This window comes from Diabrotica virgifera, chromosome 9 (assembly GCF_917563875.1).
Source record: "Diabrotica virgifera virgifera chromosome 9, PGI_DIABVI_V3a".
NCBI classification, from domain to species: Eukaryota; Metazoa; Arthropoda; class Insecta; order Coleoptera; family Chrysomelidae; genus Diabrotica; species Diabrotica virgifera.
The window spans coordinates 190,528,704-190,548,501 of NC_065451.1; the positions used below are offsets into that span (position 1 = coordinate 190,528,704).

The 19,798-nt window shown below is 35.4% G+C and overlaps 1 protein-coding gene across 4 annotated transcripts in view; it reads left to right on the plus strand.

Moving 5' to 3' along the window:
* Positions 1–19,798, plus strand: part of LOC126892898 (protein enabled) — a 186,823-nt gene that overhangs the window by 118,897 nt on the left and 48,128 nt on the right. For all 4 annotated transcript variants that reach the window (XR_007701040.1, XM_050662731.1, XM_050662730.1 and 1 more), the window contains exon 2: positions 14,290–14,455. Coding sequence is in view for 3 of the 4 variants with exons in the window: in XM_050662731.1 (XP_050518688.1) it covers positions 14,290–14,455 (166 nt within the window). In the remaining variant the exon portion in view is untranslated. The remainder of the gene's footprint in view (positions 1–14,289; positions 14,456–19,798) is intronic.

A 19,798-nucleotide genomic window follows, 5' to 3' on the forward strand; every position in this document is an offset into this window, starting at 1 on the left:
AGTTTCGACTCATGTCAAGTCGTCATCAGGAGACACTAGGTAGGTGTTCGAAGCTAACTGATTTGCCGCTATTACTTCGTGAATTTATAAACTAAATCCACCAGAGTATACTTAGTACGACCTCTATATGTGAAAAGAGAAAATAATTATTCTCTTGGTAGCCCGGCGAATAGCAAAATCAAGCTTTATAACAATAAAGCTATGAAAGGCGATGTAACGGAATCCTTTTTCCGACAATACATCATGCAAACACCGTTTGGGCTAACCAATTCGTCTCTTACTGGAGAATACAGTAAAATGAAAAATAGATAATTGCATTTCAGTTAGATTCGAACCCCACCGGTGCCCCGACTAGTTTCGACTCATGTCAAGTCGTCATCAGGAGACACTAGGTAGGTGTTCGAAGCTAACTGATTTGCCGCTATTACTTCGTGAATTTATAAACTAAATCCACCAGAGTATACTTAGTACGACCTCTATATGTGAAAAGAGAAAATAATTATTCTCTTGGTAGCCCGGCGAATAGCAAAATCAAGCTTTATAACAATAAAGCTATGAAAGGCGATGTAACGGAATCCTTTTTCCGACAATACATCATGCAAACACCGTTTGGGCTAACCAATTCGTCTCTTACTGGAGAATACAGTAAAATGAAAAATAGATAATTGCATTTCAGTTAGATTCGAACCCCACCGGTGCCCCGACTAGTTTCGACTCATGTCAAGTCGTCATCAGGAGACACTAGGTAGGTGTTCGAAGCTAACTGATTTGCCGCTATTACTTCGTGAATTTATAAACTAAATCCACCAGAGTATACTTAGTACGACCTCTATATGTGAAAAGAGAAAATAATTATTCTCTTGGTAGCCCGGCGAATAGCAAAATCAAGCTTTATAACAATAAAGCTATGAAAGGCGATGTAACGGAATCCTTTTTCCGACAATACATCATGCAAACACCGTTTGGGCTAACCAATTCGTCTCTTACTGGAGAATACAGTAAAATGAAAAATAGATAATTGCATTTCAGTTAGATTCGAACCCCACCGGTGCCCCGACTAGTTTCGACTCATGTCAAGTCGTCATCAGGAGACACTAGGTAGGTGTTCGAAGCTAACTGATTTGCCGCTATTACTTCGTGAATTTATAAACTAAATCCACCAGAGTATACTTAGTACGACCTCTATATGTGAAAAGAGAAAATAATTATTCTCTTGGTAGCCCGGCGAATAGCAAAATCAAGCTTTATAACAATAAAGCTATGAAAGCAGCGTTGCCAATCGGCGGATAATTATCCGATTTGCGTACCTTTTTGAGAGTTGTCGTATCTTCTTCGTACCTTTAAATAAATCGGATATTTGCGTATATTTTTCAATGTATCTACCATCCACCAAATCTTTCTCATCCATACATTGCCAACACCAACAACACATTAATTTTCTTTGGTTCCACCCAAATTTTAATACTGGATGAATGTTAGTGACATCCGACATCCGATACTTTTCATCTTTTGACAAAAGGGACATGTGCTAATTCTTTTGTTTAGAATTTAAATGCACAAGTGCCTCCACTTAAGGCATACTAATCCAATCCAAATTTCAGAAACCGTCTGCCCTCCGATGTTATTTATGAGTTTTTAGTTTTTAGTCTTTAAACTTATGAAAGCTAATTCACGCACGTCTGTTTGAAATAATCTTTAAACATATTTTTTTTCAAATCCTGAGAAAACTAATAAATATTTTTGAAAAATTTGAACGCAGAATGAAAGATTACATTTTTACCGAGGGCCGAAAGTCCCTTAGAATAAACAAAATGTTTCTTTTAAATGAGGTATTTGAAATTAAAAATCACACTCAATATTCTCTTTTTCTTTCACCCCTGTAACTTATTATAATAAAAATTATCTTCAGGGATTTTCAGCCCTCGGTAATAATGTAATATTTCATTCTGCGTTTAAATTTTTAAATACTACTTATTAGCTTTCTCAGAACTCGAAAAAAATAATGCATTTTAAAAGCATTGACCAGAAATTTTGCGCCTATGCTATTAATGTAGCTGTAGTTTTTTTTGTATTGATTTATTTATTATTTATTTTTCTAGTACCTAGTTTTAGGTAGTTATTACGTTTTAATAAAATAATATTTAAAAGTGCTTTTTTTAAACTTAAATAATTATAATAAATATAACGATCCAAATAATCAAATATTTAGATTTATTTATTTATTTAGAATTTAACACTTACGATAATACAAAATACGAATAATATAATAATAGTAAGTAAATAGTATTTACATACATGAATTAGGTAATCAGCTAGGATACGAGATTTTCATCTATAAACGAAATTTTTTAAACTGTGAAACAGAGAATCCAGCAGATTAAAGGGCCAGTTGTTCGAACGCTAATCAGAAATGGAATCAACTGATCATTATCAAATATTTAATTACTGTCAATGTCAACTTTGATTGGGTTGCTGAAAGCATAATTGATTACAATTATGAGATTAATTGATTAATTAATCAATTATGTTAATAATTGTTACGTTAATTGATAATTAATAATTAATTAATCAATTAGTTATGTTAATTATCATAATGATAATTGATTACAATCAACTGATTGGCGTACGAACGGATTTTGTTATTTGATGGTTGTTAAGGGGACTAAAAGAATAACATTGGCAACATTGATTTTAATAACAGAATAATTTTGGACCTAGCGTACCTTTTCGTGACATATCGGATATTTTTCGAGCGATCATCGGATAATCTAGAGAAATGCGATTGGCAACACTGTATGAAAGGCGATGTAACGGAATCCTTTTTCCGACAATACATCATGCAAACACCGTTTGGGCTAACCAATTCGTCTCTTACTGGAGAATACAGTAAAATGAAAAATAGATAATTGCATTTCAGTTAGATTCGAACCCCACCGGTGCCCCGACTAGTTTCGACTCATGTCAAGTCGTCATCAGGAGACACTAGGTAGGTGTTCGAAGCTAACTGATTTGCCGCTATTACTTCGTGAATTTATAAACTAAATCCACCAGAGTATACTTAGTACGACCTCTATATGTGAAAAGAGAAAATAATTATTCTCTTGGTAGCCCGGCGAATAGCAAAATCAAGCTTTATAACAATAAAGCTATGAAAGGCGATGTAACGGAATCCTTTTTCCGACAATACATCATGCAAACACCGTTTGGGCTAACCAATTCGTCTCTTACTGGAGAATACAGTAAAATGAAAAATAGATAATTGCATTTCAGTTAGATTCGAACCCCACCGGTGCCCCGACTAGTTTCGACTCATGTCAAGTCGTCATCAGGAGACACTAGGTAGGTGTTCGAAGCTAACTGATTTGCCGCTATTACTTCGTGAATTTATAAACTAAATCCACCAGAGTATACTTAGTACGACCTCTATATGTGAAAAGAGAAAATAATTATTCTCTTGGTAGCCCGGCGAATAGCAAAATCAAGCTTTATAACAATAAAGCTATGAAAGGCGATGTAACGGAATCCTTTTTCCGACAATACATCATGCAAACACCGTTTGGGCTAACCAATTCGTCTCTTACTGGAGAATACAGTAAAATGAAAAATAGATAATTGCATTTCAGTTAGATTCGAACCCCACCGGTGCCCCGACTAGTTTCGACTCATGTCAAGTCGTCATCAGGAGACACTAGGTAGGTGTTCGAAGCTAACTGATTTGCCGCTATTACTTCGTGAATTTATAAACTAAATCCACCAGAGTATACTTAGTACGACCTCTATATGTGAAAAGAGAAAATAATTATTCTCTTGGTAGCCCGGCGAATAGCAAAATCAAGCTTTATAACAATAAAGCTATGAAAGGCGATGTAACGGAATCCTTTTTCCGACAATACATCATGCAAACACCGTTTGGGCTAACCAATTCGTCTCTTACTGGAGAATACAGTAAAATGAAAAATAGATAATTGCATTTCAGTTAGATTCGAACCCCACCGGTGCCCCGACTAGTTTCGACTCATGTCAAGTCGTCATCAGGAGACACTAGGTAGGTGTTCGAAGCTAACTGATTTGCCGCTATTACTTCGTGAATTTATAAACTAAATCCACCAGAGTATACTTAGTACGACCTCTATATGTGAAAAGAGAAAATAATTATTCTCTTGGTAGCCCGGCGAATAGCAAAATCAAGCTTTATAACAATAAAGCTATGAAAGGCGATGTAACGGAATCCTTTTTCCGACAATACATCATGCAAACACCGTTTGGGCTAACCAATTCGTCTCTTACTGGAGAATACAGTAAAATGAAAAATAGATAATTGCATTTCAGTTAGATTCGAACACCTACCTAGTGTCTCCTGATGACGACTTGACATGAGTCGAAACTAGTCGGGGCACCGGTGGGGTTCGAATCTAACTGAAATGCAATTATCTATTTTTCATTTTACTGTATTCTCCAGTAAGAGACGAATTGGTTAGCCCAAACGGTGTTTGCATGATGTATTGTCGGAAAAAGGATTCCGTTACATCGCCTTTCATAGCTTTATGGTTATAAAGCTTGATTTTGCTATTCGCCGGGCTACCAAGAGAATAATTATTTTCTCTTTTCACATATAGAGGTCGTACTAAGTATACTCTGGTGGATTTAGTTTATAAATTCACGAAGTAATAGCGGCAAATCAGTTAGCTTCGAACACCTACCTAGTGTCTCCTGATGACGACTTGACATGAGTCGAAACTAGTCGGGGCACCGGTGGGGTTCGAATCTAACTGAAATGCAATTATCTATTTTTCATTTTACTGTATTCTCCAGTAAGAGACGAATTGGTTAGCCCAAACGGTGTTTGCATGATGTATTGTCGGAAAAAGGATTCCGTTACATCGCCTTTCATAGCTTTATTGTTATAAAGCTTGATTTTGCTATTCGCCGGGCTACCAAGAGAATAATTATTTTCTCTTTTCACATATAGAGGTCGTACTAAGTATACTCTGGTGGATTTAGTTTATAAATTCACGAAGTAATAGCGGCAAATCAGTTAGCTTCGAACACCTACCTAGTGTCTCCTGATGACGACTTGACATGAGTCGAAACTAGTCGGGGCACCGGTGGGGTTCGAATCTAACTGAAATGCAATTATCTATTTTTCATTTTACTGTATTCTCCAGTAAGAGACGAATTGGTTAGCCCAAACGGTGTTTGCATGATGTATTGTCGGAAAAAGGATTCCGTTACATCGCCTTTCATAGCTTTATTGTTATAAAGCTTGATTTTGCTATTCGCCGGGCTACCAAGAGAATAATTATTTTCTCTTTTCACATATAGAGGTCGTACTAAGTATACTCTGGTGGATTTAGTTTATAAATTCACGAAGTAATAGCGGCAAATCAGTTAGCTTCGAACACCTACCTAGTGTCTCCTGATGACGACTTGACATGAGTCGAAACTAGTCGGGGCACCGGTGGGGTTCGAATCTAACTGAAATGCAATTATCTATTTTTCATTTTACTGTATTCTCCAGTAAGAGACGAATTGGTTAGCCCAAACGGTGTTTGCATGATGTATTGTCGGAAAAAGGATTCCGTTACATCGCCTTTCATAGCTTTATTGTTATAAAGCTTGATTTTGCTATTCGCCGGGCTACCAAGAGAATAATTATTTTCTCTTTTCACATATAGAGGTCGTACTAAGTATACTCTGGTGGATTTAGTTTATAAATTCACGAAGTAATAGCGGCAAATCAGTTAGCTTCGAACACCTACCTAGTGTCTCCTGATGACGACTTGACATGAGTCGAAACTAGTCGGGGCACCGGTGGGGTTCGAATCTAACTGAAATGCAATTATCTATTTTTCATTTTACTGTATTCTCCAGTAAGAGACGAATTGGTTAGCCCAAACGGTGTTTGCATGATGTATTGTCGGAAAAAGGATTCCGTTACATCGCCTTTCATAGCTTTATTGTTATAAAGCTTGATTTTGCTATTCGCCGGGCTACCAAGAGAATAATTATTTTCTCTTTTCACATATATATATATATATATATATATATATATATATATATTTGTCAGCTATGTGGGGGAAAGCCGAAGAAAATATAGACGCGAACAGGAAGACCGATGCACACCGATTGAAAATAAGCATAAAAATATAAATACAGTCGGAAAAATGAAAGAATACACATGAACGATCACATCAATCACTTATTTTGTATTTGCTGTCATTTTCTATAACAAATGTCTGTTATTTATAGAAAAAGACAGCAAATACAAAATAAGTGTTCTTCAGAGTTGTGACTGCATAATCTTCACTGATGATGCATAAGGATGCTGAAATAGTTGCTATATGGAGATGGTAGTCCAACTCTGAATCGAATATAAACAAAACCTGCCTTGAACCCTTTTTAATCTTTTTCATTTTACTCAGTTTTTGAGTATTTAGAAACTGTCTTTCGGTCCTTTTCCTAGACGAAGAGAAGGTAAATGCGTGGCCTAAGTGTCCTCTATTTGCTTTCTCCTATTTTCGTCGTCTCTACGTGATTATATATTGTAAAATCCGGAGATATGGGATGCAGCCAGAAAGCAGTTTATTAACGAAAAGTCTTAGATTTAAAATATTGTTTATTGCATTTTTATTTCAATTATTCTAATTGTTTAAAAAGTAGTAAACTTTGTATCTGGGGCTTTTCGTTGTTTTCCTCGTAATACGAGAGATGTCGCTGATTTGCGTCTCAAATGGTGGGTTCATTGCATCGCGATGTTTTGCCTTAAAAGAGGCAGAATGTTTATATTCCCTTCAGAGTTGTGACTGCATAATCTTCACTGATGATGCATAAGGATGCTGAAATAGTTGCTATATGGAGATGGTAGTCCAACTCTGAATCGAATATAAACAAAACCTGCCCTTTTTAATAAAATAAGTGATTGATATGATCGTTCATGAATATTCTTTCATTTTTCCGACTGTATATACTTTTCCTTTGTAATCCACAATTTATATTTAATGTTGATAATAATTCTGCGGTTGAGCAAAATATATATTTCGAACACGCTTGTCACGTTCCAGTAGGATGCTTTTTATTCTTGTCGTTTTAAATTTATTAATAAAGAACAATGCTCCATTCCCTTTATATAAATAAATGTTGTTTGTACATATAAATAATTTCTTTGTTAAAGTTATCGCATTGTGTTACTTTTATGTAACATTATCATTTTTAAATACCACAGTTTTTTATTAATAGTTTGTTTTGTTTAAAAAACAATACACTCATACAATTTGTCTATGTATTTGTCTTCAACAAGAAATCAATAAAAACTGCTGAAAATAAGAAAAACACCTCTACAATTAACTATTTAAAAGCATATTAACCAAGATAGGTCTGGATCCCGCATACGAAAAAAAGTTGATTAATAACAAGCTGAAAATTTGTTAATAGCTTAACGGTATCTAGTCGGACAAACTTTGATATATGGGAACACTGGAACAGAAGAAGTTTTAATGGTGGAACAGGTTAAAAATTTGGAACATCAAACTACCAAAACGTCAGTTGTGTTTTGTCGGACAGAACTTCCTATGAGCTTTATTATGCGTTGACATTATTAGTGATTACCGTAATCACTAGATACTCCAGAATTCCTCATGTAAGCCATATTCGTGTTCAACAACCCCAAAACCAAAAAAAATCCATTTTTCATCAATTTAGTACCGAAAACTCTCGAGACTCCAAAAGATAAAGTGCTTTGGGCACCAGGTGCTTCAGTGTCTGTTCTGATGGCGTTTTCGTGTTCCGGTATTGTCGAAGCGAAGATCGGTGGAATATGCGCATTTTATCAATGAAATTCGATATTTTTAAGATATTCCAGAAGCCGCTACAGATAATATGTTTTAACGACCTATTAATCATTCAGAATTACCCAACGGATATTAGTACAGTTAAAATAATTAAGACGATAACCGGACAACATTGATTTAATGAGTAAAATTTAGTTTTTTTTTTACTTTAATGACAAAAAAAGCAAGCCCATTAGCAGAACCCAATTAAAAATTATTTTGCACATCATATTTGAAACATTATTTGGTTGAAAAATCTCATTTTTGTTGGCAAAAAAAAATATATTAATTTGTTTGGACTAAATTACATTTGTGCTTATCTTAAAAAGGATATGTTACTATCAACATTCGCACAGTGTTGCCAAACTGAATTTTGTTATTTTGGGTGTAAATTTTTTCCACGGATCTCCGAGGGTACTATACCTGAGAAACCCATGAGTAATCCGTTTTCATCAATTTAATACCGAAAACACTTAAAACTCCAGAAGATGACCTGCCTTAAGCACCAGATGCTGCGTGGGTTGTGTCTGATGGCATATTCATATTCAGCAACCCCAAAAACTCAAAAGTAATCCGTTTGCATTAATTTAGTACCGAAAACTATCGAAACTACAGAATATAACGTGCCTTAAGCATCAGGTACTCCGGTGTCTGTTCTGATGTATTTATGTTTAGAAACCCCAAAAGCCCATTAGTAATCCATTTGCATCAATTAATTACCGAAATCCCTCGAAACTCCAGAAGATGACGTGCCCTAGCTACCAGGTGTTCTGGTGTCTGTTCTGATGACGCAATCCTGTTCAACAACGCCAAAATCGGATTAGTAAGTATGTAATCCGTTTGCATCAATTGAATGCCGAAAACCCTCGGAACTACAGAAGATGACCTGCATTAGGCACCAAGTGCTCCGAGGGTGAGATCTGATGGCGTATTCGCTTTCAGCAACCCCAAAAACCCGGAGTAATCCGTTTGCATCAATGTAGTACCGAAGACTCGTGAAGCTCCAGAAGATGACGCCCCTAGCAATAACCTTGGGCACCAGGTTCTTCGGGATTCGGTTCTGATGGCATATTCGTATTTAGTGACCTCAAGAACCCCTCAGTAATCCATTTGCCAGAAGATGACGTCCCTTGCAGTGACCCTGGACACCAGGTGCTCCGTGGGTCTGTTCTAATGGCATATTCGTGTTTAGCGACCTCAAAAACTCCCCGAGTAATCCATTTGCATCCATTTTATGCCGAAAACCCTCGAAAATCCAGAAGATGACGTGCAATGTAGCGATCCTGGTCACCAGATACGCCCGAGTTCAATTCTGATATTATATTCGTGTTTAGCAACTCCAAAAACACGTAAGTAATTCGTTTCCATCAATTTAATACCGAAAGCCCTCGAAACTCCAGAAGATGTCCCTTGCAGTGACCTTGGGCACCAGGTGATCGTGAGGTATGTTCTGATGGCATCTTCGTGTTTAATAGCCTCAAAAAACCCCCCGAGTAGTCCAGTTACATCAATTTAGTGCCGAAATCCCTCGAAACTCAGAAGATGACGTGCCTTAGTAGCGACCCTGGGCACCAGGTACTCCGGAGGTCAATTCTGATATATTCGTATTTAACTACCCCTAAAACCCATGAGTAATCCGTTTGTATCGATTTAATGCCGAAAACCATCGAAACTCCAGAAGATGACGTCTCTTGCCGTGACCTAGGGCACCAGGTGATCAGGGGATCAGTTCTGATGGCGTAATCGTATTCAGTGGCCCCAAAAACCCCCCAAATAATAAATTGTGTTCCTTAGTATACTGATTTTGACTTTATTTTTATATTTATGCAATTTTGGATGCATTTTATATATACACTTTACAGTGCAATTATGGATTTCCACCCAGTTTTGAATAGTAGACTTTTTTCCTGACGTCATCCTGAACATAATGCAAAAAACTGCAAGTCTCTAGGTGCCGTATTTAAAAATTTATTTATTCGGGTGTTTTTAGTGCTAAATGCCCTGGTCTATATATGGAGAATAAGTGAGAACCGAGGCTAAAGAGATATTGAGGGTGAATAACTGGAGGAGACCAGTCAGGAACAGAGATACTTGGAGGTGGATACTGAGGGAGGCCAGGGCCCGACTTGGGCTGTAGCACCATGAGAGAAAAAGAGAGAGAAAAAATTGTTCTACATCAACCTGCACATTAGTGGTGCACTACTGAAGACTTGTTCTGATCGATCTATGAGAGCTCGCATAGTCGTCGTCTTCAGCGGTGGTTGGTTTTATTAGATTCTCCAAAAATATTTCGGCAAAAAAATAGTCCTGTACTTTTCGGAATTGATAGTTGTAGGCAAAATGAACACTGGAAACAAATCCGGTATCGTCAAAGACATAATACTTCTAATCCTAAGTAGACGAGGCAACGAAGCATTAAACCTAGGAATTTTGCGCAGTAAGATGAATCGTCATGCAACTTTTTGCATTCGATTCGTGAGAGTGTCAGGCAATTTTGTGAACTAAATTGATCTCCGGCAAAAATTTTTGTGCATGAGAAAAAGCATCTTTAAAGTGCATCTCGAAGAGATGGAAAATAAAAAATTTAGGACTCAGGAAATATTGACGGAAATGAGTTCAATTTTTATACTTGGGGATACTGGAGGTCATTGAACACGAATTTCATGACGGCGATAGTCTCCGAGGTACCTGGTGACCAGGGTGGAGCTCGTCACCTGGGACGATCGAATAATTCGCGGGGCTATCGAATAATTCGCGAAATGAAGATTGGATCGAAAAATTGAAAAATACGTGTTCAATATTTTTCAAAAATCTATCGAATGACACTAAATACGACCACCCCACTCCACCCCCTGGAGGTGGGGTGGGGGTAACTTTAAAATCTTAAATAGAAACCCCATTTGTTATTGCAGATTTGGATTGTTTACGTAAAGGTAAGCAACTCTTATTCGAGACGTTTTTTAGAATTGTGGGTAGATGGCGCTATAATCGGAAAAAGCGATTTTTTTCTTGATACCATAGGTAAATTATAGAAACGGTCCAATATCTCGAGAAATACACTTCCAAATAAAAACCAAAAGATACGTCTTTTATATTTTTTAAGAACCTATCGAATAACATAAAACACGACCCTCCACTCCACCCGTTGGAGGTGGGGTGGGATGTAACTTTAAAATCTTAAATAGGAGCCCCCATTTTTTATTGCAGATTTGGTTTCCTTACGTAAAAATAATTAACTTTTATTCGAGACATTTTTTCGAATTATGGATAGATTGCGCTATAATCGGAAAAACACTATTTATTAGCGCCATCTATTAACAGTTCTAAAAAATATTACTTATTTTTTCATGAGGAATACAAATCTGCAATAAAACATGAGGATTCCCATTTAAGATTTTAAAGTTAACCCCCACCTCACCTCCAGGGGGTGGAGTGGAGAGTCGTGTTTGATGTAATTCGATAGGTTCTTGAAAAATATTAAATACGTATTTTTTGGTCTTTTATTTGGAAGTGTATTTCTCGAGATATTAGACCGTTTCTATAATTTACCTATGGTATCACGATAAATCGTTTTTTCCGATTATAGCGCCATCTATCCACAATTCCAAATAAGTAATCCAAATCTGTAATAACAAGTATATACAAGACCTTGCCGAAAGCTACCAGTTCAGATTATACAGGGTGTAACAAAAATACAGGTCATAAATTAAATCACATGTTCTGGGACCAAACATAGTTCGATTGAACCTAACTTACGATAGTACAAATGTGCACATAAAAAAAGTTATAGCCTGTTGAAGTTACAAAATGAAAATCGATTTTTTCCAATGTATTAAAAACTATTAGAGATTTTTTATTGAAAATGGACATATGGCATTCTTATGGCAGGAACATCTTAAAAAAAAGTGAAATTTGTGCGCCCCCATAAAAAATTTATGGGGGTTTTGTTCCCTTAAACCACCCAAATATTTGTGTACGTTCCAATTAAATTATTATTGTGGTACCTACCATTAGTTAAACAAGATGGTTTTAAAACTTTTTTGTCTCTTTGTAATTTTTCGATAAGCCAGTTTTTATCGAGATATTTTGAAGATTTTGTAAAATCCAACACAAATTTTTACATGGAAAGTAAGATTACAGAGACCTGGTAATAATATGAAAATTTATTGTAAATTTACATTCCTTAGGTATATTTTGAAACATATTAATATCTCGATAAAAAATCGTTTATCAAAAAAATACTAAGAGGCAAAAAAGTTTTAAAAACATTGTGTTTAACTAATGGTACCACAATAATAATTTAATTGGAACGTACACAAACACTTGGGGCGTTTAGGGAAATAAAACCCCCATAAAATTTTTATGTAAACATATTCAAAAATAAGCCGCATCTCGATAAAAACTGGCTTATCGAAAAAATACTAAGAGACAAAAAAGTTTTAAAAACATTGTGGTAAACTAATGATACCGCAGTAATAATTTAATTGGAACGTACACAAAAGTTTGGGGGTTTAAGGGAACAAAACCCCCATAAAATTTGTACGGGGTGTAGAAATTTCACTGTTATTATTTTTTTTTTAGATGTTTCTGCCATAAGAATGCCACATGTCCAATTTCAATATATTGGAAGAAATCGATTTTCATTTTGCAACTTCAAGAGGCTATAACTCTTTTTATGTGCTATTTGTACTAAGGTTAGTTAGGTTCAATCGAACTATTTTTGGTCCCAGAACATCTGATTTAATTTATTACCTGCATTTTTGTTACACCCTTGGTATCTGTCTGTAGATAACTTGGTGTCTTGGCTGCTAGTTGATTGCAGACCTGGGCTTAGATGTTGTGGCCTCAGGTCTAATAGTGTGCAGTAGTTTGTTGGTGTTCAGTATGGTGGTTGCATCCTATAAGTTGTATCGTCGGCGATGTTGCCGTTGAGGTCTTGCCTTTCTTCAAGAAATAATCGAAAAGTAGCAGAAAGGCAAGGATAAAATAAAACTAATAGTAATATTTAGCAGTTAAATCTTTGTAGACTCCTACATTCATATGAATAAAGATAATATAAAATATCGACCATATGGTTGGAGATTTGAGGTTAAATATTAAAAAAAGAATGAAATGAAATATTAAAAGAAATGTAAAGATATGCTTAGAAAAAATCGTACAGTAGTTAAAAACACTTATTACAATAATTTAAGAACGTCTGTTAAAATAAAATGAGACTTATTTAAAATCCCTGGGTTTTATAGCTAGAAAAATTATATAAAAACCATCCATGTTGAGTGGGACGGACTATGGACTGACAGAATGACTTGACAGAATTAGTAGGGATCATGGAACGTGTCTAGTCTAGAGCCTAGAACGATGGAAGAAAAATGTTCCGTATTATGACAGAATAATTAGATGTTTTATACGGAGATATGCCAATAGAAAATAACGAAAGAGGGCGCCAAACAAGTTTTTAACGGGAAAAGAAGTAAAACAAATACAAGAAGATTATTATTAATGAATTATCAAAGAAAATAGAATAAAATAATTATTTAAAAATAAAATAATAACAATGTGATGTTTATAACGTTACATTTTAAAGAAAGAATTAAAAAGGGTCACTTTGCAACCTCTCACAACATCAAATAAATTTTAGTTTTAATCTCCCTACATACTGCCGTGGCCTTCGCCAATTAAATCCTAAACAGTTCGACTCTCAAATTGGAATATCCATAATCTGCGGTTGTGGTCCATGTACTAATAAATCAGACACTATTTAAGTAAGTTTCTTAAAAAAATTAAAAAACCACAATTCCTCTTACTTGGAGGTCATGTATATTTAGACAATAAATAAAAAATCCCGTCGATATTATCATTTCGCTGATAGTGAACTGGGTAGTATGGTTTTTTTATATAAAAATATGAATATGAGAAATCCTGAGGTGAGATAATGTAGCGATATCAAGTGAGTTATTTGTAGAGTGTGTCAGCTTCCTTTCAATTCAGATCTCTTTATCAAAATTTCAATGCTTCCCGGATGTCACCTCAACACAAGCTGGACAAACAAAATAACTGTTTTATATTCATATTATATAATAGTGACAATATTTAATTTCACATATATATTTTAGAAAGCTGCTCTGGCATTTGGTGTTACAAATATTTCCAGCAGCTTTTTCATTTGCATTTATTTTACCAAAACCTGGCGACTACTTCGCACTTTACCCGGGTAATCTAATCCGTTATTAGAATTACCCGTTAACCGAACTTTACCCGTAGGTATACCCGTTTGTAGTATTGTTTTATAATTAAATGAAATGTTTACATTTGTATAACGGACTCCCCTGGTTCAGTAAATTGACTCCTCCATCTAGTTTCAGGTATCGTGATGATTTTTCATTTTGCTATAGAGAAAATTAATATGTGACTATATAAATGCTTCTCTGTAAAAACATGTTTTTATCGTTTTTTTTTGTTTCAGCGAGCAATCCATCGCTAGTGCCCGAGCAAGTGTAATGGTATACGACGATGTTAACAAAAAGTGGATTCCATCGGGCACGTCGTCGGGTCTTTCAAAAGTTCACATCTACCAACATACGGTGCACCAGACGTTTCGAGTGGTTGGAAGGAAACTTCACGACCATGAGGTAACTATCCATTAGCTTGTAATGTCTATGTCTATATAATGAAAATATTTGGAAATATTCAACATGTCAGAAGACTGCATAAACGCGCAATGTTTCAGACCGTTAAGAACACTCGTCAGCAGAAGGCTGAGTTCTTCACTGTTAGTGTAGAAACACACGAGCCACTCTGCAGCGCTACTGAGTGGCGCCACTTAGACGGGCGATTTTGTAGCGCCAATGACTAACGCTGCGAAGTGGCTCGTGTTGAAGGGTTTGGCGTTTAATGTAATCAATGAGAAAAAAATAGTCAGTCTGTTCAGTTCAACGATGGATTCAGACGAGGAAAGTCTCCTAGTGCTTCTATTACGGCCTCGAAGTAAACGTGCGTCGTAGATAACGATCACTCTGTATCCGATTACATCTACTGGACAATACTATACATTAATAATGAACTAAAAGCAGACCCTGAAAAGTACTTCAATTACTGTAGAATCTCCAAAGGTACTTCGAAAAGCTTTATAGTTATCTTCAAGAATATCTTGAAAGAACCGATACAAACACGATAATTCAATAAAATTGTGTTTTGACTAGGAAAGTTTTGGGGTAGTTCTGAATTCTTTCATTATATTTGTATTTTGGGATGCTGAATCCGAATATGAGGTTTTCGGACAAAATTTCGTGACGGAACATTGAAAAAATCGTAAAATATCTGCTTTTTCTCGCTTTTTTGCTTAAATCTCGAAAACTATTAACTTTCAGTAAATGGTCTGTTAACAGAAACTAAAGTACTTAAAATTCTCTACAAATATCAGTATTTACTTTTTTTTTCAGACGAACCGTTTGGTCTAAAATGCAAATTGAAAATTGCCAATTTTTAACAGTCTCGGCAAAACCCACTTTTTACATTACAAAACTTTATTTTCTATTAGAATGCTGTCATTTGATAAATTTCTCCTAGTTTTCTGCACAAATAGTAAATGTTAGTTCATATGGTACGTCTCTTGTGACAGCTTCAATGAATCCATTCAATCCTAAGAGGTCGGGAATGTCTCCCCTTTTCCCTTAGAGCCACAGAAGATCAGGCACAGATGGAGTCACAGTTTCAGTGTTGGTGTGAACATTTTCTTCGGATCTGTTATCTTGATTTCTGATAAACCTTGAGATTTCGTCTTTTTAAAATGAATTAGTTGAACAGCTCCCTGACTTCCATAAACCTCAGGCGCGAGTTTCGTTTTTAACCGAAGAATGGATTGGTTAGGAGCTACTGCATGTTTTGGTGCAATACAAGAAATGCCACCTATGACGTGAAAAGTGTGGTATCCGTCGATTGTATGTACGTTAAAATCAGCGGTATCGTACACCTGCTGTGTAAAGCACGGCAGGTCAATTTTCTGCGGATCGCCTGCGAATGCTGACACTTCCAGGCGAACAGCTTCTGTATAGGATGAACAAAACCCCAAAGATAAAACTACATCAACCTATTTTCTTGAGCCGTACTTTTTGTAGAGAAAACGGCCAACCCTGCAAGGAATGGTGAGACGAATTATCTGGGCCTTACTGCCGCTACAAGACTTTGAGCAAGCGCGTTGCTTGTCTGGAAGTGTCAGCAATCGCAGGCGATCCGCAGAAAATTGACCAGCCGTGCTTTACACAACAGGTGTACGATAACACTGATTTTAACGTACACACAATCGACGGATATTTACCACACTTTTCACGTCATGGGTAGCAGTTCTTGAACCAAAACATGCAGTAGCTCCTAACCTACCCATCCCTCGGTTAAAAACTAAATCCGCGCCTGAGGTTTATGGAAGTCAGGGAGCTGTGCAACTAATACATTTTGAAAGGACAAAACCTGAAGATTTATCAGAAGTCAAGATAACAGATCCGAAGGGAATGTTCACACCAACTGAAATTGTGACTCCATCTGCGCCTGATCTTCTGTGGCTATAAGGGAAAAGCAGAGACATTCTCGGTATTTTAGGATGGAATGGATTTATGGAAGCTGTGACAAGAGACATACCATATTCATATTATTAACTAACATTTATTATTTGAAAAGAAAACTAGGGGACATTTATCAAATGACAGCATTCTAATAAAAAATAAAGTCTTGGAATGTAAAAGTGGGTTTTGCCGAGACCGTTAAAAATTGGCAATTTTCAACTTGCACTTTAGACCGAACGGTTCGTCTGAAAAAAAAGTAAATAGTGATAATTGTAAAGAATTTTAAGTACCTACTTAAATTTCTTTTAACAGAGCATTTACTAAAAGTTAATAGATTTCGAGATTTGAACAAAAAAGCGAAATTAAGTAGAAATTTTTCACTTTTTTCGCGATTATTTCAATGTTCCGTCAAGAAATTTTGTCCGCAAATCTCATATTCGGGTTCAGCAGCCCGAAATACATATATATAATAACTACCCCAAAACTTTCCCACTAGGGAGCTTGTAGAGTACAAATTGACTGAATTATGAGCTGTTATCCCCAGTTCTTGTATCCCATATCGCTGGCCTATTTTGAATTTCGATCAAAAACCTTTCAGAATCAAAAGACATTTTACGTGCTCACTCTATAAACTCTCTTAAAAAAACTGCGACAGCTACGATGGAAGAGAAGAGGTTTTTTAAACAGCGTAGTCTTACATAACAATATGCCTTAGCGTGTCATTAAATCACAATGATTCTTAACACTGATGTAGAATTAAATACCTACTGTTCCAAATAAAATAAACTTTATTTCTTCAAGAAAATTATGAAGGCATACATATGATATTAAAAAAAAGAATGTGTGTACCTACTTTGTACGCACGTAAGAAGTTATACTTCTATTATTATATAATTTCAACAAAATAAATGTACTTAACAGTTACAATACAAAAAATTAACAATAATTACCAAAAATTAACCAAAAATTCCAAAAAATAAACCGGGATTTGAACCCGCGCTCACGCGATCTCTCGATCTCTGGTCCAGTGCTCTACCAACCAGGCTATCAAGGCGCATGTTGTTGACGTTTGGGATATACATAATTACACATCACGGTGACAAGTGAAATATAAAAGCAGATATTTTATTATTTTACTCCCAAGGAAGACAAATCCAAAGACACAAAAATTATAATAAATATATTTACTAAAAACACTAATATATTCTTTTCACACCTTTTCTTGCACTGATATATTTATACACAACTTGAAAGATAGCAACTAAACACCATACTGTCTGTGTGCGCATGCGCGCAATATTATGAAATTTTACTCTCAATCGCGCCTAAAGCAGTATAACTTCAAAAATGGTGGAGGTTCTTACAAAATCCTTTCGAATTGAATTACAACAAAACTATCATTAGTAACTAAAAAATAGTAAAATAATGCTGAAAGCACTTGAAAGTAGAACCACTGGATCAACTTGCTGTCATAAATAGCGAAAGAATAATGAAGGGACTGCTTTAAACTACAGAAACGTAAACACTGACGTGCGGTACGTGATACCGCAAGAAAACTTTACGTCAACGTAGCTCAAAGATTAAACCACACCAAAACGTAGATTCTAGTTAAAGCAGGGCCCGGATTCTAATTCAAATTTCCACTCAAAACAAGTCGCAATCAATATGGCGACGTTGAAATGCGACTGTGCGAGCCTTGTGGATTTTAGTTGAACTAACTAAATGATGTCATTAAATTGCGACTTATCGAAATTAATTGCGACTCCAAAAAAGTGGTTGAAATTATAATTTCGAGTCGAAATTATTGTGACACGGACATGAATGAATGATCGAAAGCGAGGTTAAGGTTTAGTTTAGGACAGGAGATTTGTTTGTTTTGTTTGTTTCTTGCAAGGAAAACTAAAGCAAAGGGTATTAATATGGCTGGATTTTATGGAAATTTGCTGGTTTTGGAGGAATTAGATAGAATAGTATTAAATTAGAAATATAATAATTGAGAATGTCCACAATGTGAATTATCAACCCAAAAACACTCACATAAAAATTCACTGTAATTTAATTCTGCACATAGATATTTTTTCCGATTTCCTTCGGCAGAGATTTTCCTCAGAAAATTCGGGTTTTCCAAACAAAATCTTTAATTTTCAACTAAAATTTTAGGGAAGTAATTATTTATCAATAATTAAATAACTTGATGACATAAATCTTTTGTTATGAGTGTCTTGAAGATTTGAAAATTTGTATGTACAAAGAGGACCGGAATAAGAAGGTAATGGTTCAAAGATTGAAATCCTGTTGTTTATAACTATGTCGCAAATGCTGGTCAAATTTGACTGGTTATACCTGGAACCACTCCTCGCAATTCAATTTTTTTTTCTTCGAAAAGGGCACAGAAGCCCTGACCTTTTCAACAGCGTTAACTTAATTTAATCTAATATTTTCTGAGGGGTTCTATTTGTTTATAAGACAAACAATTGTTTCTTTATAACACTCCCGAGACCGTTCAAATAGTCCAATTTCAATTCTGTACAGTACGTTGAATAGTTATAGTGCTTTTTTACACGAAAATCATAGTTATTCTGGTATATCATAATCTTTCTGGTTATTATTTCGACAGAAATTTTTTAATTATTGCTAAACTATTGGTTAGATTGTCGCCGGCCTCCTGATATAATATAATCTAGAGTAAAAAATCTTTCATGTCATTTATTTATTTAATTATTGATAAATAAATTACTTCCCTAAAATTTGAAGTCAAAATTGCAGATTTTTTTGGGAAAACTCGGATTTTCCGAGGAAAATTTTTGTTGAAGGAAATCGGAAAAAATAACTTTATGCAGAACTAAATTACGGTGAATTTTTATTTGAGTATTTTTGGTTTAAAGGAAAAATCTTTGGAGTTACAGAGCACTAATTGAAAAAAAAAGAAGATTTAGGAGTGCTAATTTGTTTATAAATAAAATAACACACTTTCTGCGGACTCGTCATATCCCATATTACTAATAAATATGCAATCTTAAGATTCGATTTTAGCAACAAAATAGCTGGTAAATATCTTTTCCCAAAAATGACATTTTTTCGATAATTTGCCCAGACTATCAACAAACGTTGCGGTGGTTGCATAGCCAATAAATCCAATAAACAGGAGGACCCACCCAAATTCTGAGCAGTGTCAAAATGAAAATAACGTTAATATTCCCAGTTGGAATTAATATCGAAATGAATAAAGAGCGCTTTACAGCTTGCAATTCTACATGCAAGACGCAAGAAAGTTGCCTAAAGGCATGCGCAGTATGTCGTCAGTTGACTATTGCATGCAACTTCTTGCAATTGCGCGATAATCGGTTTGGTGCCATTTTTTCTGCAAGTTTTCATGCAAGTCTAGGGGAATTTGATTTTTCCACAATATCAAATGTC